General features: G+C 42.7%; 3 protein-coding genes across 6 annotated transcripts in view; all 3 read right to left on the reverse strand.

The window, feature by feature from the left end:
- Positions 1-1,778: 1,778 nt before the first annotated feature.
- On the reverse strand, positions 1,779-4,702 carry glod5 (glyoxalase domain containing 5). 3 transcript variants are annotated; one of them, XM_037076821.1, is made up of 5 exons: positions 4,541-4,702; positions 4,058-4,171; positions 3,537-3,692; positions 2,443-2,598; positions 1,779-2,259 (listed from the first exon to the last, which is right to left on the reverse strand). In XM_037076821.1, exons 2-5 carry the CDS (start codon positions 4,112-4,114, stop codon positions 2,119-2,121), a joined length of 510 nt encoding a protein of 169 aa, XP_036932716.1. In that variant the 5' UTR covers positions 4,115-4,171; positions 4,541-4,702; the 3' UTR covers positions 1,779-2,118. The 3 variants fall into 3 exon arrangements, with proteins under 3 accessions (XP_036932716.1, XP_036932714.1, XP_036932715.1); XM_037076819.1 differs by lacking the exon at positions 4,541-4,702 and adding an exon at positions 4,503-4,521; XM_037076820.1 differs by lacking the exon at positions 4,541-4,702 and adding an exon at positions 4,293-4,470.
- A 156-nt stretch (positions 4,703-4,858) lies between these two features.
- Positions 4,859-11,742, reverse strand: rlim (ring finger protein, LIM domain interacting). Of its 2 annotated transcripts, XM_037076815.1 has the most exons (5): positions 11,587-11,742; positions 10,242-10,469; positions 9,016-9,120; positions 8,459-8,925; positions 4,859-8,410 (listed from the first exon to the last, which is right to left on the reverse strand). In XM_037076815.1, the coding sequence occupies exons 2-5, from the start codon at positions 10,408-10,410 to the stop codon at positions 6,773-6,775; spliced, it is 2,379 nt and encodes a 792-aa protein (XP_036932710.1). In that variant the 5' UTR covers positions 10,411-10,469; positions 11,587-11,742; the 3' UTR covers positions 4,859-6,772. The 2 variants fall into 2 exon arrangements, with proteins under 2 accessions (XP_036932710.1, XP_036932709.1); XM_037076814.1 differs by having other exon boundaries at positions 4,859-8,925.
- Positions 11,743-14,305: 2,563 nt separating this feature from the next.
- The window catches only part of nexmifb (neurite extension and migration factor b), a 59,068-nt gene continuing 48,252 nt past the window's right edge, over positions 14,306-25,121 (reverse strand). The window contains exon 3 of the mRNA XM_037076813.1: positions 14,306-21,847. Within this exon, the coding sequence (XP_036932708.1) occupies positions 17,625-21,847 (4,223 nt within the window). The 3' untranslated portion in view covers positions 14,306-17,624. The remainder of the gene's footprint in view (positions 21,848-25,121) is intronic.

Raw genomic sequence — 25,121 nt, forward strand, 5'->3', positions numbered from 1 at the left:
GTGGTTAGTGGTCTTTGTTCAGTGTTTCCGCTCTGAAGCCAGATTGATTACAGCTAATACAGATGAGTGAGGGCCGCAAAGACCAGAGTTGTCTAAAAGCTACATTTTTCTCTTTAGTTTATCGGAGTTTTTATCATTATTATTATTATTATTATTATTATTATTATTATTATTATTATTATTATTATTATTATTATTATTATTATTATTATTATTATGGAATTTGTATGGCTTTATTGATAGGACAGCTTCAGAGATGAAGATTCTATATTAAAAAAGAGTAATAGTTGCTTATTTACAATGTAAATACTAGAGTGGATGAATGCAGGTGATCACCTATGGAAAAAATTAGATTAGAAATGTGTGTTGTCACACATTTTATCATATACAAAGATCAGCAACACAATGCAGGTTGTGTTTTACTGGAATGCACTTCAGTTTACGCTATTACAGTGGGCTGGGGTTAAATTTCCCCAAGTGGTCAATAAAGCAATAAAGTCTTTCAGAATGCCGTCACTGGCTGATGATATATTGACTAATAAGGAAATAAAGGTAAAGATGATCTAGACATGTTTGTACCTTAGGAGAAGGTACACTGTGTCACTGTGCATTAAAACATTCCTCAAAAATGCAGCAACAAGGAAAGACTGGAACTATGTCACAATACAATGACATGCAGACAAGCAATAAAGAGGGCAATAAATGCAGGGACTCAAATGTCTCAGTAACCAGTGAACAAAGAAGTCTCTCTTTATCCTATAAATCTTTCTAAGCCTATGGGTGAAGTTCACGGTTGGTATTTATGGTAGTTATGGTGGAAACTTCCTATATATCTACGTTTTATCAGAAGAAAAGACTTAAGATAAAAGACCTGGGGCAGCTAAAAATAGCCCCTCAGATTTGTTCCATTTCCAGGAAAATCCAGAAATCTTTTGCACTGGAACACACCCGTCAACAAAGGAGGGGCTACCACCACAATAAGAATGTGCAATCCCATCTGAAGGATCGGGCCTCTCTACAGCTCTATAGCTGTGACATAGACGGAGTTTCCACACAACAATGGCTGAACAAGTTGCTTTGGTCAGGTGCCAGAAAGGCCGTGTTGTTGTTAAAGGTCAGAAAAAGGAGGAGCAATGGTCCCTTTCTTCTCAGGATAAGTCATACAAGTTTCTCAAAGGTTTCAGAGATGGATCAGTGGTGTGATTCTGTAGCTGACACAAACAGATCGCAAACAATGAGAATCTTAGAACAACGATTGTGGGAAATTGTGAACTGAAGATGCAATATTTAGTACTGACAAAATGCATGGTTAGGGAAAATATGCACCTTCTGACCCCACACTTAGGCTACATTTATTGGAAATGATCAGTACTGTCACTATGTGGAGTGTTTTTCATGTTTTTGCACTGGGCATTATGCGTCCAAGCAGCAGAAAGTTTTGAGGAACATTTAACATTCTCAAAATTTGGATGTAAGAATTTGCTATTTTACTGGAAGAGAAGCTAAATGATCCTGTTCAACTCATACAATGATTTATAAATAATGTGCAAAAGCTCTTTTCGGAAGAAACTTTCCAGCTTACTTTTGCTCGCTCTCTCTCTCTAAAAATGTGTGTGTGTGTGTGTGTGTGTGTAAATATATCATATATATTATTTGAGACGTAAACTGAAATACTGCAACAACAAATGGCTAAAGCAATCACATTATTAAGACAGGTTATAGGTCTGATCTAAACAGTTGTTTCTTGTGTTAAAGAGCAGAAATAAGAGAGCCTTTAGTACACGCAGGAACCTTTTATTTTCCACTGAAGCTGCAGTTATTCTCACATGTGTTTCATTTCTCCACACAGAGTTTAAAAAAAAAAAATCATGAGTACCCATTTGGTCATAAAGCTCCACAGCCTTTTCTCGCATCATTAAAATAGCAACCGCTGGTCAGCAGAACTTCACAGAAACACTCTCTGCACAGCCAAGTGATGTTATCTACCATGGGCGAATTACAGTAATTTTGGACCTAAATCTTCTTAGGTAAAACTCTAACTGTGCAAAGTGGGTGCAACAGGAAGGGCTGTTGCAATGACTGGATGCATTTAAGTGCTCAAACAAGGTGAAAGAAAACTCAAGAAGACCCCTCTGGTGACTGGTTATAGTTTGACACTTCGATGAGGTTGTGGTCTGGATCTCTGAAGTAAAGAGAGGTGATGGCCCCCACAGCTCCACTCCGCTCCACTGGGCCCTCCTCTATCTCAACCCCACAGACCTGCAGAGGACAAGAGACAACAGGAACGGACACTGAGCATTACAGCTGCACCTCAATTACCAAATGGTAACAAAATGTGACAAAGTCGACTAGAGGTCAAGTGGTTTTAAAAGAGCAGCCATCTTACTGGATGAACACTGACATTAGCAATTCAAGACAATCTGGAGGAAATGGGTGAAAGACCTTGAGATGTGCAGCTACTGTAGCCAGAGGGGTTTTGGTGATGAGGCACAGGTCTGCAGAGCCTGAGGTCGGCTGCTTGGCTTTGGGCTCAAACTCCCGACCCAGCTGGTGAAGGTTAAACTTCTGCTGTCCGAATCCAAGAGCCTTACGGTTTCCCTTGAAAATGCAGAGATGATAGGTGTGAGTGTTGCATGGAGAGTGGTGCTCTTGGCTGACACGTGATCAAAGCCTGCCATCTAGTGGATGGTCTCCCAAACCAAAATAACAAGAGCATTTCAAATTACATTGACTGTGTTAATAATGCACATATGAGGATAAGATTATTGTCATTATTAAATAATTCATATGCAATACTTAAAGACCCCCATCAATTAAAAAAATCCATCTTCAGAGTCTCTAATGTTGAATGTTTGAGATTGACTCTGCAGAGTAATGTTTGTGCAAGTTTGGCTGTTTCCACATTCATTGTGTAGAATTAAGAATTTTCACTGTGCACAATGAAAATCTGTTTTCAAGAGGTGGGCCTATAAGCATGATTTGTGACATCACAAATAGTTTGGAAGCCAGTGCCGGTCCAATATTCATCACAGGTTTGACATGGAAACATGAAGCCTCCGGTGCACACAAAGTAGTCAAAATCAGTCAGAGATACTGGGATATGTTAGTGTTTTATTTAAATGTCCATTCTGTGACATATCTGGGTTTATAAGTTTTGTGTTTTGTGATTATTTTTGGTTACCAAAGATAATGCAGCTAATTTCGTTCGAAATGTATTGCAAATCCATGCACACGCATGCAATAATAATAATATGCATCTATATCCCAATAATCCCTGATACTGAGGAGAGTGCACTGAGAATGGACTTTAATGTGAAGTAAGACACATCCTGTGTTCAGCTGTTAAACTTGTGGAATGAAAAATATTTGCATGTTAATATATTCCTGAATGTTTAATAACAGAAGGGGTGGGAGCCATTTCAAGGATTTTATTCCAGTGACCATACGTTTTTCTGTTGAAATCCAGGTTGTGCAAATTTTATGTTGCGTTTTACTGACCTATGTGTATGTGTGCGTGGAGGGGGCACCTCTCATACCTTGAAAGTGATGACCTCCATGCCGAGGACTGTGGTGTAAAAGCTGACGGTGTCCGGCACGCTTTTCACTGTGAGGACCAAATGATCCAAGTGGCTCACCTCAACTGGACAGGTTCTTTTGAATCTGACAACACCGAGTCTTTGGACGGAGAGGGCCTACAAGAGACGAGACAATTCAATTCAGCGTGCCTGGCGTCAACAGCGCCGCTGCGTGGACAAAGTGTGCCGGCATCCTGTAAAGGTGGAATTCTCGTGTAGCTTGTCGTTATGACGATAGGCGAAGACGTTGTTAGCCTGGCAACGACAGACAGTTCCAGAAATATAAACAGATCAGCGATCTGTCGGATGAACACATGTTTAAAGTCCGGTAGTTAAGCTGTCGTGGTTGCGGGTTTTCTAATAACAGAAAGTCTAAACTGCCGTTCCATTGTGCGGCTTCAGTCTTAACAAAGTCCGAGACGAGTGTTAACGACAATATAACGTTAGCTTAATCTAAATTAGCATTGAGATGGCTAGTTTACCTTCAAACACTCCCTCTGAAAGCACCACAGTCGATTCCCAGATGTCCGGAGCGCCATTCTCTTCGTCGTCTGACTCCGGCACTTCCTTGTTTTTCCGGCTCTGTTGACTGTGAACTACATGCAACATAAGCCAGGTCGAAACAGAAATTACGTTTAATGACGCTAAATGGAACACAGCTTTCAAAACAAGGCAAAAGGTGCGTCTGCAAAATGCCACCAGTGTTTGTAACGTTACCTCACAACATTAACCAAAGTGAACGTCACTTGTAGTATTACAATCAAAACTGCGCTCCTTTCACAGTGCATCAGCTTTCAAATTAGCTCATGGCTATTCTTGTTCAATACTATGTCAATGCCTACTGTTCTAGCAAAGATAATAACCATGAAGATAATTGTTTTTTTATCGGACAGCTGTAAATGAAAGGGAAATTCAGAAAAATCCTACCAGTGGGGGTGCTACTAATGACACATGACTTCCCCTACCTGCAGGTGTCAGTTGCCACATAGAACATTAATGATCCTTCCCTTGTATAGAGTGATATAGAGCACAATGGACTGATTTTTAAAGCCAGTAACACTGATGGTAAGGTAAACACATATTTCCTCTACTTCCACGTGTTGTTTAGAGGACCAAGTAATGCAAAAGTCAGATCAAGGCAAACATAGAAATACAAGTGTATTTGTATGGTTTAATATATAAGGTATAAGTAATAGTTACTAATTAAGTGTGCACCTAGATGCAGAATAAATAAATGCATCCAAGAGCATAGTACTGTACAGACTGCATACCTGCAATACATTTTGAAGCATAACTTGTTTAATTCAGCGGTTAGTTTCATCTAACACCCAGTTAACATACTCCACTGGGTGGTCACAGAACGAGGCCAAAACTAAAGCATGGCCTAAGAGGGAGCATACATTTAATTTACATGTTTCATGGTATTTAACAATGACAAGATCTTGCATTCAAAAGTTCATGTCCCGCAAAGGGAAGTAATAATTGTGACAAAGTCATCAAACAGTGAAACGAGAAACATGACAGGATGGCATTGATAGTGATGCCCTTCTCATCCCTAGTCAGTGTTCCTGTTCATCAACAGTGCTATAAAAACCTACAGAACTTCTAAATAAAATAAAATGAACTTCAACACATTTTAATAGGTAATAAGTCTTCATTTAAGATTTTAGCCATTAACAACATATTTAATAACAACAGCATATATTTATATCATTGTTTGTGTTTCCCTACTTTCATTTTCGCATGTATTGCACTCTGATATGGAGCATCTGCTCATGAGGCAGGAGGGTACAGTGGGCAAGCATGTTTTCTACTGGAGCCTTTCTAAGACAGAAGGTACAATGAGGATTTTTTTTCAGCTTTTGTTAAAGTCTGACAGCCAAACCTTTGGATTAATAACTTAAGTCGTCACTTGTACAATGAGGTGCATGTACAGGTATAGTGATCTTGAGAAGGCAAGTCTACATTTCATTTAAGATCAATTTCCAGTCCTTTCACTATATGCAATACTTGCTTAGAGAGAGTAATACACCAGTCAGTAATAAAAGACAATCCAAGATGTTCATTGCAAAATAAAGAATCAGGCCAGTATCTAATGGATGACAGGACAAAGTAATTATGAAATCATTGTTGTACATTAAAAAGTAAATGACATTTTACATGTGGGGAAAAAGCAACAGCAATCATATTCAAATTTTGACATGTCATGCCTGTTAGTATAGTATTTCTGAGGTGGGAAAATTAACATGCCAAGTACTTTGTATCAGCCCAATCTCTTCTACCAATATCGAGACATCCCTACTTTCTGGCATAAACAGTAAGCAATACATTTTTATGATCATCACAATAAAGATGCCATATGATTCCAAAATAAACTTGCACTTGAAAATGTAGCATGGTTGGATTAATCTTTCCCTTGTACCTGAACATTTTATTTTTAAGACAATTAAGCACACAGAATATTCATGGTACAATGCCACTCCAAATGTTTGTTTCTTTCAGGTGAAGAAAAAGAATGACTATAAGTCACACAGTAACTGGCAAACCCATTAATGTCCGATATTCTTTGGACATCGCAAACTTGAAATAATTCCATTGTGTACAGCCATAAAACCTATTGAGGGATGCTCTGATAGAGAGTGATTGTGGCCAACACCACCCTGATCTTCATATGAGATAACATACAATCCAAAACCAATTCACTGATACAAAGTATGATTCAAAATTATTTTTACAAGCTTATTTACAGCTAATACTTTGAACTGGTGTAACTAAGAACTGTCTGGTGTGTCCCATACCCAACTTCTGGTACATAAAGGGCCATTCAGAGGCCAATACAAAGAGCACATGTGCCTGAACTACCTGCAGGTGTGCAGCATTTATAACCAAGGGATTTTTTTAATGGACACTGGTCTGCCAGGGAGCTTGGCACAATGCAAAGAACTGCTTGGTCACTACAGGTTGATTCAAACAGCATGCATTGCATTTGCCCAACTTTGGACTGCAAAAATAAATGTCTCATTAGAAACTGAATGTCCCGATGTCACTGTATGGAGCACCCCAAATCAAACCTGTGACTGCATTATGATCAAACTCACAAATGGTATGAAGAATGAACACATTTCCTCAAAGCCTTTTATGGGCTTGGGATACTGGATTACTTAGGTTGAGACAAAAGGCCTGTAGTCTTTCATGAGCTACACCACACTCTCTCGGTTGGCCGATACCAAGACAGCCCTGCGGCAGATGGGGCATGTCGAGTTTTCAGACAGCCAGCGATCAATGCAGTGCACATGGTACTCGTGAGAACAGGGCAGCTTACGAAGCTTGTTGCCCTCTGCATACTCTGTTATGCAGACACTGCAAGTCTTCAAGGCATCACTCTCACCAAAGTTACGCATGGAGAGGTTGTCAATCTGCTCTTTGGTCAGTCCTTGGGGCTGGTCCTCGTCATCATCATTTAGGAGGAAGAAGTGGGCGAGCCTCAAGAAGGGCAGCGAGCTGGGCTCTTCTAGGCTAATAGGTGGTCTAGGTCGGGCCCTGCCACCAGAGGCAGGCTGACCAGTGGCAAGGCTCTCATCCACGTCAGTCTCAGCTGTCCTTGCTCTGACTCCAGCAGCTACAGGTGGTTCATCAACATCAGCAGTAGGAGCAGCAGCAGGAGTAGTGTCTGCATTGTTGAGGGCTTCAGCCAGATCTGCAGGTGTGTTGGCTCCACGGTTTGAATCTGAAGAATCGGAGTCTGAATCCATGAGGTAGCCAAGTTCACCAAAACCAGTCATTATCTGCCGAATCATTGATTGGAGAGCCATTGAGGTAGCCTCTCCAAGACCTGCATCAGAGATTCTACGGATAGGGATGCGAATTGTGCTGACGTAGGTCCTCACACCAGCACGCTCAGAGCGTGAGAAAGTCCTACGAAATCCACCACGTTCACTTTCATAAAGAAATGTGTTATTTGAGTTCTGAGAGCGTGAGCGGGTACGACTAGCAATGCTGTCTCTTTGGCGATATTCACCTGGACGCACACGGCGCACCTGGAGATCAAGCATAATAGTAGGGGGGCGCCGCCCCGCTGCACCCCCTTCACCCCCAGCAGCTTCTCCTTCCTGAGATCCAACGTTTGGGACCTCTGGGACTGATTCTGCACCAGCCAGAGATGGCTGAACATCACTGTCAACAGTGCTTTGCCTGGAAAGAATGTGTTGTCGAGTCCGTGAACTGCCCTCCACTTGAGGCACAGGGAGGGCATTGGGGCCAGAGTTGGACCCTGGAAGGCTCTGAACATATCGTGGATTAGGGAGACCATCCAGTTGATCCAAGCTGAGAGGGGAGCGGCTCCTGGCTGTACGGGCCCTTGTCCTGCGTGGTTCTGGACTGCGGCTGCGGGGTCTCCGTTGACCTCTGCGCGGAGAAGGAGAAGGCGGGGGTTGTACTGGCAGAACAGTAGGTGAGCTGGGAGGTTCCCCTAAAATCTCTTGTGACACAACCTCTTCTAGTTCAGGTTCTGGTTCAACTATGACTGCCAACTCTTCTACAACTGGTTCTTCCACCACTTCTGTCTCCATGGGGACCTGTGGTTCAGCATCTGGCGCCAAATCTTGACCCTCTGAAGATACCTCTGAGGAAATCTCTGGAGCCATCTGTGAGGACACAGCTGGAGCCATCTCCGAGGACACAGCTGGAGCCATCTCCGAGGACGCCGCTGCAGCCACCTCCGAGGATTCTGCATCAGCCAACTCCAAGGACACCGCGGCAGCCACCTCCGAGGACGCGGCCGCTGCCACCTCCGAGGACGCGGCCGCTGCCACCTCCGAGGACGCGGCCGCTGCCACCTCCGAGGACGCGGCCGCTGCCACCTCCGAGGACGCGGCCGCTGCCACCTCCGAGGACACCTCTGCAGCCACATCTGCAACTACCTCTGAGGACACCGCTGCAGCCACCTCTGAGGACACCATTGCAGCCACTTCTGAAGACACCATTGCAGCCACCTCTGAGGACACCACATCTATAGCTTCACCTGGAGCTTCATCCGGAGTTTCTCCCGGTGCTTCACCTGGAGCTTCTCCTGGAGCTTCTCCTGGAGCTTCTCCTGGAGCTTCTCCTGGAGCTTGCCCTGAAGTCTCCTGCTCTCCTTCAGCAGCGGCTTGCTGTTCAGCCAGGTTGCGGTTCACACTGATTTCCAGGCTGAAGCGAAAATCGCCACTGTTTGGGTTGGTCTGGCTCACTGCCCGCCATGACTGGTTTCCACGATGACCAGTTCTGGTTGTATTGCCAGTGCGCCTCACTGTGTTCAGCCAGTCCAATAGACTGTCACCACTGGCAGGATCTTCAGAGCTTTCTGGTGGCTCTGAAAATCAGCAGTTAACAAGAGACACATTATATTGGAATCTGATGGTAAATCACAAATCAAGAAAAAAAGAAGAAATGGCACACTTACCAACTGGATCTTCTCCATTTTCAGTGCTGGGAGTGTTGTTCTGCGGTTCTGGACCATCTTTGATTTGCTGAAGTCTACTAAACAGCTCATCCTCTGTTACCTCGCCTGAAAGACACATTGCAAAACAATAAAAACGGTCTATTATTAAAAACAAAGATACATTTTTGGTAAACCAGGTATTCCTTTCTTGTAGTTTATTGAAGGTTTCGTTAAGTTCCTCTTCTGTACCCTGACCACTAATGTAGTGCAGGTACTGTATGTGTGAGAAGTTGAACCGATTTTCTGATGTACTGCATACAAAGAGGAGAGGCTGCAGTATGGACAAACTGTAACTGCAACATATCTGAAAGGTAGAGAATGAATGTGAACAAGTAAAAAAAAAAATCTTGTTGTATATTGCAGAAATGATATACACGTCAGAAAAGAAAAGCGCTTGTGTTAATTTTTGTTCTGAATTAGCCCATAGAGCTGTTTGGTTGTCTTTGAACACAGCAATAGGACAATACTGAAAACCTCCAGACTTACCAGGGCATGCCACTGTCCATTCAATGCCCTCTCCTTGCAGGGTGCTCCGCTAAACGGCGCTCCAAACTTACATTCCCCCTCCCACTGTCCTGGGACAGAAACGGATTGGGCGTCTTCAGTAGTCCATAGGATGTTGCATTTTGAGCAAAGTGACATAGTTTTATAATAACTTTTAACTATATTGGACAAGTACAAGATGTGCAAAGATGAAGGAGGGCAAAGAATTTACCAAAAAAAAAAAAAAGAGACGTAGATATGTTCATTATGATTAAAAGTGTTGCTGTTTTGCGTCTTGACGTATTTCTTACAGGGCGGGTACAGGAAAATAATTATATCTGAAAGCTCCCTACATCAACAATATTGACATGTCTGAACTACTAGCTGATAATTTTATCATGTTTTGCCTAAAAGTATATTAGCACTTTTTGCACATTTATGTCAGCAAGACAGTTTGAAACTTTGAAAGCGGGGGATAGAATTCAATAAAGCTCAGATCCTATATTACACACACACACACACACACACACACACCAAGTGCAATTGGTTGCTTGAACTTTTTGGCAGGCATCTGTGTAATGTAACTACCTTTTTTAAATACTAAAACCTGTCACCGTTTTAGTTGCTGGAAATGATAGAAATAGTGTTTCCACAGTCAAAGATTACAGTCACAATCCAATGTAATTAGTCTATTGGATTATTACCTGGGGTGCCCAAAAGATTGTTGTCTCTCATGAGACGATAGTCCTCATCACTGAGATTGTTGACAAACTGATAGAAGGCCTCCTCCCTGCCCAGACGATCTTGCTGCCTTCTGCGCTGTGACTCCGGCTGCTCACCTCCACCTTGCTCTAAACTGTCAGACCCTTCCATTGATTCAGAAAGGAAGGGACGTCAAGGGATGTTCTCCAATCTTCAACAAGATCCAGCCACTGCAGAAAATAAAAACACAACATGTAAATCACACAAATACAGAGATGGACATGCCCGACCTGTTCACTTTTCGTCTGATTACAGGACTTCAGGTGGTAAAACTCAGATGTAGAACAGCATAAATGTCTTATCTGACACCTTTTAATTATTTCCGCTGTTTTAACTTAGCGTAATTGTCGACACGGTATACTCTCAACCAGAAGAAATAGGAAAACAAGGGTCAAAATACAGCATCACAATGCGACACAGTCAATATTTAGGAACATCGACCCAGTAACTACTGTTAGCTATATTTACGACCACGTATTAGTTACGTACAGCGTACCCTTCCTGAATACACTGTAAAAAAGTGAGTGTTTAGTAGCTTCAGCTGATGTGGATAATTTGATGATTTGAGCGATTGAAGTCCTATGGGCTAGCAGTCTGTTGGTCAAAGTCGAGATACAAACAAAATGGCATCATCGGGCTAAGCTTACGTTAGCAAACTAGCTATTAGCATCATCTGTGGTTGCTAACACCGACAACTTCAACCACTACTAACATGGATGTAAAGTACGACCCCGTGTGTGTCTACAAATACGCAGGGTAAATGAGTCACTGGTGATATAGTGATATGAGGGTGATAGCATTTGTGTCGCCGGCTCAAAACAAATCTTTTTAAATGACCACACAACCCCGGTGATGATGAGCTTCCACTACGCTAGTGCTACTTAGCTTCTATGTTAACTAGCCGAGAGGCTAACTACATCATACTCTACCAACGGGATTTCTAAGATTAGCTAACGCTAACTAAGCTAGTAACTCCATGATAGATGCCTTAGATAACAATAACTAATTCTTAACCATGTGGCAAAATGTCGGTTATGTTGGGGAGTATGGCGTGATCTGGATATATGTGCGGTTTATTGTTCCTGAACATTAATGTAAAAACTCGTGAGTTTCAGTAGAAATACATGGACGATACTGTTAGCATTACCGCAAGCTAACACAGCTAACGACGTCAACCAGTGACGTTCACAACCTAACCAGAGCAAACAAGCTAAAATTAGCTAGCTCACGAAATCAAAGGCAGTCAGGAGGAATATAAAGCCTGTCGCCAAATGTGTGTGACATTACCTGCTCAGTGATGTTAGTAGCAATGTAATCGTACAGCCCAGTTGTTCTTCTTATTCTCTACAAAACGCCTGACTGTTTAGCTAAGTACGATTTCAGGATTCCATTTTCTTTCTTTTAGGATAGCTACAATGATCTTCCGGAAACTGAGGAAATTGACGGCATTTTCCCCTCAGTGAAGCCTTTCAGGCGCACACAGGCACTGCAATAACAACAGTCTAAATGGTTTGAGTTTGTGTCCACCAATCACAGCGAGCGAGGCGGGGAGAGCTGTACGCAACCTCTCCGCTGTGGCTGCCTGACAGGCCTCGTTCAGGGATACAGACCACCGCGCCTGCCTGGGAACAGCCATAAAAAAAGGTGTTTGTTTGGACAGTGTGGCACTGTTCAGCTGTAGCGTCACGATGCGGTTGTAAATGTAAATACTCTTACCTTCTGCAGACAGAATTCAGGTTGGTGGTCAGGTTGAGGACAAAGATCTGCAGACCAAATATATATATATATATATATATATATATATATATATATATATATATATATATATATATATATATATATATATATATATATATATATATTTGGTCTCCACACACACAAATTTGTCTGCAGATCTTTATCCTACAACCTGAATACTATTTGCATTGTCTACTTTTACCTCAATGTAAGTAGTATAATAACCTCAATCCTTCTTTACCATTTTGTTGTAATCATATAGGCTCCAGTGTTCTGTGTATACTATACAAATGCACACATTATAACAGACAGTATATACTGTATATTGTACAGGCTGTTTGATACAGTGCATGTAGTACAGTATGTATTGCTCAAAGAAATGCTGTATGAAGCCCACATGTTTTTGTGTCCTGTAAACTCACTCACTCATACCTTGGCTGAATTCCTTTTCAGCCTGCAGTAACAGCTGACATTGGCATTGTGGAGGTCCACTGATGAATATGATATATTGATATTATTTGTGATCATGTACACATCAGCAGATAACAGTGTTCATAAAACATTATCCTGGAATGTGCAATCAAAAAGGAAAAAGAACGATATGAAAAAATCACAGTATGTGTAAGGCAGGCTATAAGTACCATAACCCACATTTTTTCTAGGGATTTCTCTGGAATTATTTTTAAGATGTTATATCAGAAATTACAGATGTTACACAATCAATAACATCATTTTAATTCTCTTTAAATAACAGTTTAATGCATAATACAGTTTCTTTCTAAAATATTATTTTATGCAATGAAGGTGTAATTTCCCTTTCAATAATAAAAATATTGCCAAATAATGATATTTTTGCCAAGTGAGTTGGGTACTATGTTACTCACTTGATGTCAAACCTTCTGTCATTACTTTGTGTGTCAGCAAACTGTATTACTTGAATCTATCATAATGATAAATTCTTATTGACCACAGGCTTATATCTAGCCAATACAATTTTGTGTGGGTGGAGGTGAGAGAGCGTACTGCAGCATGCCTGAAGTGACCTGGTGGTGACCCTTTGATAGTAGGTGGCATCTACTTACAGGCCATCTGTTGCAGGGCAGCTGTTGAAATGGCTAAATGCTATTTTTCTAACAAAAAAAGGGTGGTATTTACCTAACTGTTACATTACTACTGAATTGAACACATCAGATCTGTCTATAAAGGGTTGTATTTAAAGAGGTTTCTTATTTTCAGAACAAATCCTCCAGCCAAACAAACAAAAACATTTTTTTTTTTTTTTTTTAAATGTGTCGATATGCTGTTGAGTAATTGTGTTGGCGGTTTCTTCTGACTCAATAAGTGCACGCCTGCATTTAGAAAAAATACAGAAATAGACATGCTGATTATTTAAAAAAAACAAAAAAACTCTATAGTCTTCTCAGTAAGAACAAACACAAACATTTGCCCTAATGACAAACCATTGTCCTAATGAGAGAGTCTCTGACTGTCCATGCTGTGTGAGCACGCACTGACAAAACAGCTAGGATCTGATTTAATAACCACAGGTGTATCTGATCCGTTGCATTAGACATTCCATCGTATAATTTGCTCGCTCCCTTATCTGCTATGGGTGACTAAAGAACAAAAACAATGCTAATACCACCTGACAATTTTGGAGGCATACATCACAGGATCTGTTTATGGCCTCAGACAGTATCTCCAGCTCCAATTAAGCATGCCAGAATGAGTTGCAGTGTGGCCCACAGCAGCCCAGCTCAGAGTTATGGATGAGCAGTCACTCTAGCAATGCCTGACCCTGTGTGCTAATTAGATATGACATTAAAATAACATGAGCCAGAGCCCGACTTGTGCAGAAATTAAAATGCCTTTCGTCCAAGAATCTTCCAATATAACAAATAAGGACGGGCTAATTGGAAATATTAAGGTAGTATTTACACATACACAGTTTGCGAGGACAAACATTAAATAAAACGGGCTATATTCTTCACTGTTACTATTTTTGCAGTAGTACAGCAAAGATGGGTGTAGGGATTTGTTTAACAGATACATTACCTCCTCACTTCTGACATCTCACATCATAACTTGCTGTAAAATTAAGTGGTTTTCCCTTAACTGCATGCCATAACCTCGTGTAATTATTCTTCTTTGAATGGATTGGATTTGTTTACAGAGAAGTTAATAGAGTGGCGATTTTATGTTTCCCGTTTATAGTGTGGTTAGCTGACTACAGCAACGGGTGGGCGGTAAAAAACACAACCCAACGCTCTTCAGAAAGCAGCATTCAAAATCTTATTTTAATTTGTATATTTACTCCATAAACATTATTACAAAACTCAGCAAGTTACCAATATTACATTATCACCATACAGGCTTGATCACAAATATTTAAAACCTTTGCAACAGTTACAACAAAACAAAAAAACAAAATAATACTCAAATAATTTACATGAAAATCTATAAAACAGCAAATTGTTCACAAATTATATTTTTTTTTCCAGGTTTTCATATTTTTTCTTTGCTTATTTGTGTTTTGCACAATAACACAACACTCTCACAACAAGATCATGGTCTTATTACAAAACTCCCAACAAAATGTAAATATTTCTAGTTTTTCTGTTGATACTTTCATATTTTGGTTTTTAAAACCAGAAACTTGTCATTGTATATCCTTTCCACTGCCCATAGAGGCGCATAAAAGGTTACTCACACACACAAATACTTCACAGCACTTTCTAAGAAAAATATACACTTACAAAATATGTTACAAATTGGCACACAAAAAATATACAAGATTTTGTAGTGTCAAGAGTTCATTAAGATTCCTTCTGGTAACAACTCTAGACAGTTTATATAAAGCTCGGTAATCTTTTAATGAAAAGAGCAAAAGTAATCCCAATCAATGTCAAAGAATCATGAAGTGAATACATCAAACATAACATTTTAATATACATTCATAAAGAGGGTTAGGTACCTAATCTATTTTGCATTTCTTTTTTTGTTAACTCTGGGAAAACAAAAAGAAAGAAAAGAAAAGAAAGAAAAGGAAAACAATTGTCAGCTTTCTTAGCACCATTAACATGAGGCAGCTCAACAGTGGCACATTTTTAAAACAAAAAGAAGAAAAAAGAAATCTATGAACTCAGAGAAGTACATTCAATTTGACAATAGGCAGAAATGAGAGAAGGCAGACTAAATGGGCCTGCAGCCCATGTGGAGCTTCCCATCAGCAGCTTGTCTTGGTCCTAACCCTGATACACTGGAGAAAAAAACAAAACAAAGGATCATGGCAGAGAGGAGAGAAAAAAAAAGACAGAGAAAGATTGATTATGATTCTTGCCATATGCAAGCAATCAATTACTATCACCTGTGCGTCAGAATTACCATATCCAGTGTGACAAGGCCTGTTTTTACATCAAGCTTCAATTTACCCGCGCATCCCCACGCAGTCTCGTGTAATTACTGCTATGCTTAAAACCTAACATTCAAAAGAGAGAGATGTTTGAGTATATACTTGTAAAAAGACACTCTTGTAAGCAATTGAAGGGGCTCTGCTTTTCTCCTGAAATTCATTTAGTACATAAATTCTTGTATATGATTGTATAACCCATTAAAGATGAATGTATGGTTCGTTTTAAGGTGGATTTATTTCAGGGTAGCGAGGCAGTGAATGAGCCCAAAGTAATCAATACAAATAGCTGGGGGGAATTACACTGGATCAGATAGCACCAATACTTTTTTTTGTTTGTTTTCAATTTGTGCCTTTATTTGGCCTTTACTTTATGGTGGTGATATTTTCTGCCAAAACATTGACCTATTTAAACTAAGATGACAACATCTAAAAGAAAGTGACTTCAACATAAAGAAGTAACATTAAGACATTATGTGAAAAAGGAAACCCAAAATAACCAGAGACTGAAAACACCTGTGGTGCAACCTAAGTTATGGCAGTGTTGAGAAAAAAATGACATGATGTCAAGAGAATTACTGTTTCCGTTACCATTTCAGGTAAGATAGAAGTAAGATTCCCACGTGGAGCTAATGCAAAGACATGCTTTCCTTCATTTACAAGATTACAGATGTCATTTGTACTGAAAACTGTTTTCACATTCACATTAAAATCTAACTGCAAAAATGTCATGTCCATTCACGACTGATGCGTGCATCAGAATCTCTGTGAGTAACAAACTGCCATGAATTTCCAGTACAAAAACAGCTATTCAGTGAGGCACAGCCCCAACTGACAGATTATTTCCTTGCTTACCCTCAAACATCAGCAACAAACTCTCCTTGGTCCAGAGAAAGCTCATTTGAACATCTCTTTTTTCATCTCCTTCCTCTACAGTAGCCTTCAGAGCAGATCTCCCCTTTGCCTCTCTTTTGTTGCTTCTCAGTGCCAGGCGATGTTGAGGTAAATTGAATTTGGCAAACAAAGTGGGGGAAACGAGGAGAATTCAGAGTCTTTCTGATTTGGTTTAGTGAGTGGCGGTGTACCACTGCCAGCTGTTGGTGCCTTTCATCAGAGAAGAGAGAAAAGTCCCAAATAAAGAATTCCTGTAGTGGCAAGTGTCTGTAAGGAGTCTCCAACCCGAGCAGCCAATACTCCAATGGATAGAAAAGAGGAACAGCCAATATTCACACATATATAAGAGGTCATTTACACAGCATTGTTACTTTTGGCACATTGATTTTAAGATTATAATCATCTTTTTTTGCAAATATTGCATGTCCCTGTACAACAACATTGACAAAAATACTCTGAGGGTGGAGCTTTTATGAATTTGCAAGGCGTAAAAATGTAAATTTAGATAACCAGTTCCTCTAAACTCCAGAAGAAAAAAAAAAGAAATGCTTGATAAAAGGAAATGGGGAGTCATTCCAACCTTGAGGGGGAGAAAAAAAAAAAAAGAAAAAAAGATAACGTCTGATATGTCATCAATACAAAATGGTCCCATCTTGTCTTTTCAAGATGTTTTGGGCTTAAATAGGGCTCATTTATCGTAGGTTTCCCTCTTGAAATGAGCCAGGCAGTGTATGAAGGACAGCAACAACAGGACATCCATATTCTGCATACAAAAACAGATGAGGAGGAGAGGTGCGTAGATGTCACTCAATGCATTTGTGTATATAGCTACATCTTTAGGGAAAAAGGGGAATAAATACATAATTCAGGGGAGCTAGTTCTGCTGAGAAAATACGAAAACAAAGTTCCTCGTAAAGGCGACAGAATTGTTTTCAAGGCTTATTCTTTTTTTTTTTTTTCAGACAAAAGTAAAAACAAAAACGACTATAAGAAGTACAAACAAAGCAGAAACAACAAAAGCAAGAAAAAAATGCAGCCATGGTCGTTTCAAATCTCAATCAAGCTTGACACAATCACTCAATAGGTAGTTTGCAAAGTACAAGAAGTTTTTCATGCAGATATTAATTTCCTCTTCAGGGGGGGTTAAAAGGAAGTGGGAGTAGTCAGGGGGAACGTAGTAGTCATGCAGCTCTGGCATAGCGTCAGTGTAGGTATGCTTGGGAGGGAGGGCTGAGCAGGTAGTGGGGGAAAGTGAGAGGGGGGTGCAACAGCAGCTGACAAAATATTACCTCAGTTTCTCAAAAGAGGTCATCAGTGCTATGTCCTTATTTGGGTCTCTCTCAGCTCGCTTCCCCTTCAGTGTCTCAATCCGAGGAAACTTTGCACTGGTCTTGTGACGGTACAGCTTTTTGTGCGCAGGCCCGGGGTTAATAAAGTTGGGTTTATCAAACATGTTACAGCCCAGAGCTAGTTGAGGGAATAAGGGATGAGAGGGGTTGAATTTGGCCTGGTTTTTTCCTCCCTTGCCCCCTGCCTTTCTGCCTCTCCCAGCCCCCGTTAGCACGGCTCCTTTTTTCTTCAGGTCTGCCTCAGTGCCTGCCAAGATTTTGAGGGTCTTTAGGTTGAGGCTGTTGGCCTCAGAGGGCATGCAGGCCTCAGACATGGGATTCCAAAGTGGCTCAATGGAGGCCATCATGAACCTTTGGACCTCAGCCATGCCAGATACAATGTTGGACAGAATATTGGAGGGCTCTTCGAATTCTCTCTGGTCATCTCCAACCAGGCTGTTGCTCTCTGACCAGCCAGTGCCAGACCAGTCCCCAGTGCTACTACTGTCAGTCAGGCCTGTGCCACAACCACCTGCCTGGCTCTTTGCTGCCTTACCCTCCAGCATGGCCTTGATCTTTTTAGTGGAGCGTGAGTTCTGTTTGGGCGTCTTGGCCTTTTCGGACTTGGGAGCTCTGGGAGCCCTGACTTTCTTTGGGCTCTGTCCTGCAGCTGTCTGTTTGCAATTGCCTTTCCTCTTCGACTTGATGCTTTTCGACCCAGCCATCATCTCATCAGTCTGTTCATCAAAATCTGTGCCTCCCAGCTCCTTTTTATCTAAACACAACACATCCTGATTGTTGAAGTTGTGTAGCGGGAACTGGCCTTCCTCCACTGGGTATGCATTTGCTGTGTGCTCTTGTTGCTGCATGACATCACAGTTCCACTTCACCTCCCTATTGCAGTCCATACTCATATCATTCACATCCTGGTATTCTCCAACATTCCCCGCCATCTTCATCTCACGCCCCACCACTTGGGGGGACAGGTTGGGGGTCTCAGGAGGGGAAAGCTCTGACAGTGATGAGTGTCTAAACTTGTCAGGGGTGAAGTTTGAGATGTCCAGCAGGTCTGAGGACTCCCTGAGTGGGGTAAGGGAGTCCACACTCTGCTGAATCACCACTTTAGGACTGCAATGAGCTAAGAAGCTGTCTCGGCCCTCCTCCTCACCCTCTCGCTCGCAAGACTTGAGGCTGAGGGAGCTGTAATTGCTGGAGGAGGCTGACAGAGAGCCCACTGAGTCATAGCTGATGAGCCTGCCATTGTCTGTGCATAGGGACCCTCTCTGGTATTGCACCTGGCCCTCCACACAAGCAGACTGACACACTTGCAGATCTGCCCCAGGCTGCAGCCCAGCCTCAGTCAGGTAGCTCTTCTCATAAAGTAGCCTGTCAGCCTCAGGGCTCAGCTGGCTGTAGTTAGACACTGGCAGGCTGTCATTCAGGGGCACAGCAGCTGGGAAGTTGTTGGGCAAGATGGGAGTTTCAGGGGTCTCAGGTCCAAAGCTCTGGCTGTGACTTGCACAGAGCTGTGGGTGCCACATCTGGGGGAAGCTGGGGCAGTTCTGGGGAGACTGCTGGAGCTCTGACTCTGAGGGAGGAGAGAGGACGCAGCTCTGAGCGAGCTGCAGAGAAGAAAACTGTTTCTCCTCTAGGGATAGCCCCAGAGGATACTGCTGCCTAGAGGGCTGCTGGGGGAAATAAGAGATAGCTGCCCCACCAGAGGAGTCTGTAGCATCTAACAGGGTCTGCAGGTAGCCCCCCGGGATGACAGGGACACCCGCCTCCACCTCCTCTGAGGAGGCAGCTTTGTCAGGAGAGCAGGTGGACGAAACAAAGGGGAATTTCTCCTCAGATGTGTGAGCGGTGGTGGCATTGTCAGAAAAATGGGGTTTGACTGTAGTCGAGCTAATGCCTGCCTCTTCTAACCCAGCAGTAGGGTCCTCAATCTGTGCCGCAGCGACACAGGCATCCGTTTCATTTGTCACGCTCCTCCCCTCCTCTCCTTCTGCCTCTTTCATTTTCTTGCTCTTCAGCCTGGCTTCGCTTTTGAATTTCCTTATCCTGACTGTTTTATTTCCTCCCAATCTCCTCCCCTCCCTCTCCTCCCTCTCCTGGGAGCGGCTCTTGGCTGTAACTGTGTGCGTGATGGAGTTTGTGTCTAATGTCACTGGGAGGCCGGGGGCTGCTATTATTCCCCCAACCATGGGGGTGGCCTCTTCTTTAGTGACACCTCCCTGGCCCCGATCAGAGAGAGGGGAGGCTTGTGCTGTTGCTGATTGCTCCACAGTGTGAATCCTCTGAACCTTAAGCCTGTTTGCAATCTTGTATTTCCTTTTGGGATGACTAGAATTAAAAGGGCGATGATGGCGTCCGTTTAGATGAAAACCGCGTTGTTGTTTATCTCTGGCAGCCAGCTTAAGCTGTTCCTGTCTCTCTCTTTGCCTCTCCTGCCAGAAATCCTTCAGAGGAGCCAGTGTCTCATATTTGCTTACTGTGTCTGTGTTTAAGCTCACAGTAGCATCCACAGGGTCCAACTTGCCCAATTTCACTGACATGAGCCTCTCTCCTTTAAACCTGTTGATGATGATGTACTTGATGACCACTGGCGGCTCTTTGCGGCAGGATTTCCGACGCTTTTTCGGGCACCAGTCAACATCTTCCTCTTCCTTTTGACCAGCGGGAGCTTTCTCTTTTTTCTCCGCATTCTTCTCACTCTCAAGCGAGTCAACATCATATAAGTAATCATCACTGTATCGAACCTTTCTCTTGGAGCGCAGACCATAGTTGAGAGGGTTAGAGGGGCTGAGCAATCGTTTTGAGTGGCCCTTATTAAACTTGCCCTCCTGCAGGGTGTCTGAGGAGGAGCCAGTGCAGGAGCTGTCGTCACTGAATTCGCCTGACTCCTCTGTGGAATTGAAGTCCATCAGGTAGTTGACTTTGGGAGTTGACATGGGCGAGCCCTGTGACCCATCGAGGGGGCTCCTACTACTGCAGTCCCCAGCCTTTCCTTCCTGCCCTGCCTCAAGGATGAGCTCATCAGTTTTGGGCGGAATCTCCTCAGTGCTCCTCCTCAAGACTCCTGCTCCTTCCTCTTTCTTGGCACAGTTGGCCAGAACACTCGGGAAGAAGTTGAACTGTGTCTCCTCCTGCAGCACATTTGTTTTTTCCCTCATGTTGTCCTGGAAAGACTCATAACGAATCTTAAGCGAACAGACATCACTGCTTAAAGTCGAGTCATCGTCCTCATCATCAAACAGATTGTCAACGTCTTCCTCAGAGAAGAGGTTGACAGACAGTTCATTCTTAGAACAAAGGTCCAGCAGTTCCATCTTACTCTCACTGATGAAGGATTCAAAGTAGCCCCAGTCCTGGCTGGCATTAGCAAGCAGAACCTCCTCTCCGCTCACTTTGTCCAGTAACAGTCCATCATACAAGTTCTTAGCGGTTGCATCATCCTCTGGGTCTTCACAGTCCTCTGTTGTTTTGTTTTCATCCACTCTCTTGCCCTCACCTGAGGCTTTCGGCAGAGGAAAGCTAAGTAGCTGGTCAGAGAGGAGTTGTTCTCCATAGTGACTCACTGCCTCCCCCGCATGGCTCAGGCACTGGATGCTGATGTTGTTGATGTCAGAGAAGTCCTCTCGGCTCACATCCCCTATCCTCACGCTAAGCCCAGTCTCTGTGTCAGGGTTGGTGTTAGGGTCATGGGGTGCGCTGGGGATGGAATTAGGATCAGTAGCATCACGGGTCTCAATGAAGCAGCCGAGGCAGGTGCGGGTAGGCTGAAGAAGACACTCCTCTGTCAGGGCAGACACTGTGCTGGGCTCCATCATTGAAGCTGACAGAGGGAGGGCAACGGGCAGCAGGAGGGAACTCTTCTGGGTGTCTCCTGTTGGGCCCCAGGAGCTTACAGGTGGGGTGGGAAGTGATGTCGGAGTGGGATTGTGCTGAAGGTGGGGGACTACTGTCGGAGCGTCATCGGAGGGAGTGCAGGGGGCCGCTGTCAGGCTCAGAGTAGAGTCAGTGCCAAGGGGCAAAGGGAGGGTTGGCGATGTATGTGTGGTCCTCGGGTGTGTCGGGCAGGCTTGTTGTGAAGTCTCTGCGGCAGGAGGAGGTGAGGATGGAGGGAGAGCAGCATCGACGAGCCCACACAGACTCAGATCGCCACTCTGCTCACATACCCCTGCAGAGGGGAAAAAAAGGGAAAAGATTTCAGCTCTCTCAGCTCTGTAAGTCTGAAGTTAAATTACATTGTTTTTGCTCTGTAGTTACACTGACATTTCTTCTGGGCTGCTGAAATGCAATTAGTGTCAATTAACCCCCTAGAGCTCAAAATGTCATTTTGTGATGCCAGCCTTAAACATTAATGATTCAGTTTTGGTACTAGCTTGAATAAGAGGTATTAGCGTTGTCAAGTTAGGCAAGGACAACTTCTTACCCATTACTGCTTGATGTTCAAATATAAAAAAAGGAGACAAGGCAGGGAGTAACACAGCCATAAAAAAAATCTTGACAATTTCTCAGAAGGCATTAAACACAAGGAAGGTGACTCACAAACTGAGTCCCCTGCTTCCTGTTATGTTAACAGGTTGGCATAAGTGAAACTGATAAAGAGCAAGAAAAAATGCTGTTGTATTTAGAATAACTAAATGAGCAATTTTATCAAATGCTTACAGAAAACAATGACTCCTGGATTGTCCTGAAAGTGGGTGTTCGTGATCAATGGTATGACTTCTGCAACTAGGAAACCTTTATTTCATTGTTACTAAATGCTTTGAATGTTATGCTAAATAAAGCTTTTATCCATAGACAGAGAGTAGGAAAATTCAATCCAAAATGTTTCTAATTGTGTTACTGAAAACAATGTCCTCTCTAATATATAACAATGATACTATGGTATTATATGTTTTCCTTTACCAATCCAAGAGCAACATATGAGACCAATTTAATGCAGCCGTCTTGCATTTCGTCCCCATCTCTTTAGCATTTCATTTGTTTAGATCCAACTTAGCACTCAGGTAACACGATACCACAAAATTACACAGATTGGCAGCAACAATAGCGGTAATGACTAAATTGAAAGTAGGTTTCAGTGATTTTCTTCAGGTCGATTGTGACAATGTCTTAATCAGTTGAAGACATCCATCTGATGAGTAACAATCAAAACCCACAGAAGCGGGCTTGTAGCAGCAGGCAGATAGCTTTGTTTGCTCTGCATAATTAGATGACAGCAGCCGAGGCAGGTACGTACACATGGGACACGACAGGCCCATATGCTGGAGACTGTATAACCAATATCATCTACACCTGCCTCCCTCTACAGTCCCAAGCTGCTACCTCACACATATTCTGTAAAATCCTGCCAGGATAAAGAAAATTAAAACTGAAAAACAAACCACAGCGATTAATGTGTTCACAGAGGTTAACTAGCAACATCGTCCATTTGAGTATGGAATGCGCCTAATCATTACTGAGGAACTGATAAACACTTGAGGGGAAGACTGCCTGACAACATTCAGTGTGGCTGTATTGATGATGAGTAAATCTTTGAATATGGATATGATTGGGGAGTGATTCAACAAGGTAATGGAATTTGTGAGAGCAGGTCTCTCTGGGTCTGCAGCCTGGAGACACATCGGAGCAGCCATAACGCCAACTAAACGCATACAAGTGCGCTACTGTCATCCTTAATGAAGAAATCCTCAGGAGAAATAATGCGTCTTCTTCTCCCTTTCCCTCAGAGTCAGAAAACTGTTACTGCAGCAACTTGTCAGGGGCTGCAGAAGCATCACAGCGAGACGTTTCGCCATCGGTTCCCTCCAATCTGTGAGCTGAATGACCTCAGAGCAAAAGCATGTTACTGACACATGTTCTCTGTGGAGAGCTGAGACTGCGTAAGAGAACGGAACATATCACCATCACCTATTGGTTCTGTTTTTCCACACTAGCTTCCCTTGCCTTTCTGTTTCTCCTCTACCAGGAAAGTTATCAGTTTCCTTCATCAGCAGTAAGTTAATTATTAAGTTTGGGGGTTTTTTTCATCGGCACTTTCATTGTCATAACAGCATGTATATTGTGTATGGAGCAAGCTTGTTGGTAATCATGTAGCGGATCGAAATCAACATCACTCGTGGATGGCATCGTTTTCACGGACGTGTAAAAAAATTTACAGTATAAAATGCTACAATGGGTGGCCAAATGTATTTGGGCCACTGATAATATACCTAGGTGGACTACTCAAGTAAAGCACATGTGTGGGAAATACTGTGTGGACATCTGCTTTGAAGCATCAGACGACAACATTTGTTTTTTTTTTTTTTGGAATTACATGTAAACAGCACCTGTGTTTGAAATCTTCCAAGTAATTCTAGCGCATGCATAGATAAGGCAAATATAAAGAATTGATTACTTATTTCTTTCATTAGCCCTATAAAGCAGCAAAGCTGCAGAAGAAGAAAATTACAAAAAAGGGGAGAAATTAACTTCCTTTATCCCCCCGTGCTCGCATGAAACCTAAGCTGCCACCTAATATTGCCAAAAGATTGTTCAAAATTGCTGTGAAACATTAAACTCATATTGAAAAATGTGTTTCCTCAGGGTTTATAATGGATTAACAATCTATCCTATCCAATGTGTGTGTGCATGTGATTTTATTGTTTGTGTGAGTGTATATGTGATATTGAATGAGTGTGTGTGTGTGTGTGTGTGTGTGTGTGTGTGCGTGTGTGCGTGTGTGTGTGTGTGTGTGTGTGTGTGTGTGTGGATGCATGTGTATGTGTGTGTGTTCATGCATGTGCATGTGTGTCTGAGAGTGAGAGTGATAGAGTGTGAGTATTGGCTTGGGGGTATAGTGTTATCGAGAGGCCATCTGTCTCCAGCTGGACCATTAGCTCTTCAGCTGTTCAGAATGTGCCACAGATCAGTCAGTCAGACAGGTACACAAACACACACACTCTCTCTCACACACACACAAACACACAAACACACACACACACACACACACACACACACACACACACACACACACACAGGGTCTCACAGCGATGACTGTAGATGACAAATCGAGTTTGACATTAGAGGTCAAAGGGGGATCAGCAGCCTCATATTCACTGATATGGTACAGCATAATGTTACTGCTGCATCTGAGCTGGCAAATGTAAACAAGATAAACATCCAAAATGCTCACTGCTGGCGGAATTCAGTATCTAGCTTACAGGAAGAGCCGCTCATACACGAATCAAAAAAACAAGATTCATGCACTCCGAGATCATCCACAGTTGCGGTTTCGTAATTGTGTTACCATTAGATGTCCTCGAATAGAAGCCGAGGCCGGTTTTAACACAGCTCGTGCAAGCTGGCACGGACATTCACCGGCGAGCATATGGAAGGACCCCGGCTGCTGGCAGGAGGTGGTGATCTTCTGATCCCCAGCCCTGCCAAGCCCAGCCATGCTAGAC

This window comes from Acanthopagrus latus, chromosome 18 (genome assembly GCF_904848185.1).
Source record: "Acanthopagrus latus isolate v.2019 chromosome 18, fAcaLat1.1, whole genome shotgun sequence".
Classification (NCBI taxonomy): domain Eukaryota; kingdom Metazoa; phylum Chordata; class Actinopteri; order Spariformes; family Sparidae; genus Acanthopagrus; species Acanthopagrus latus.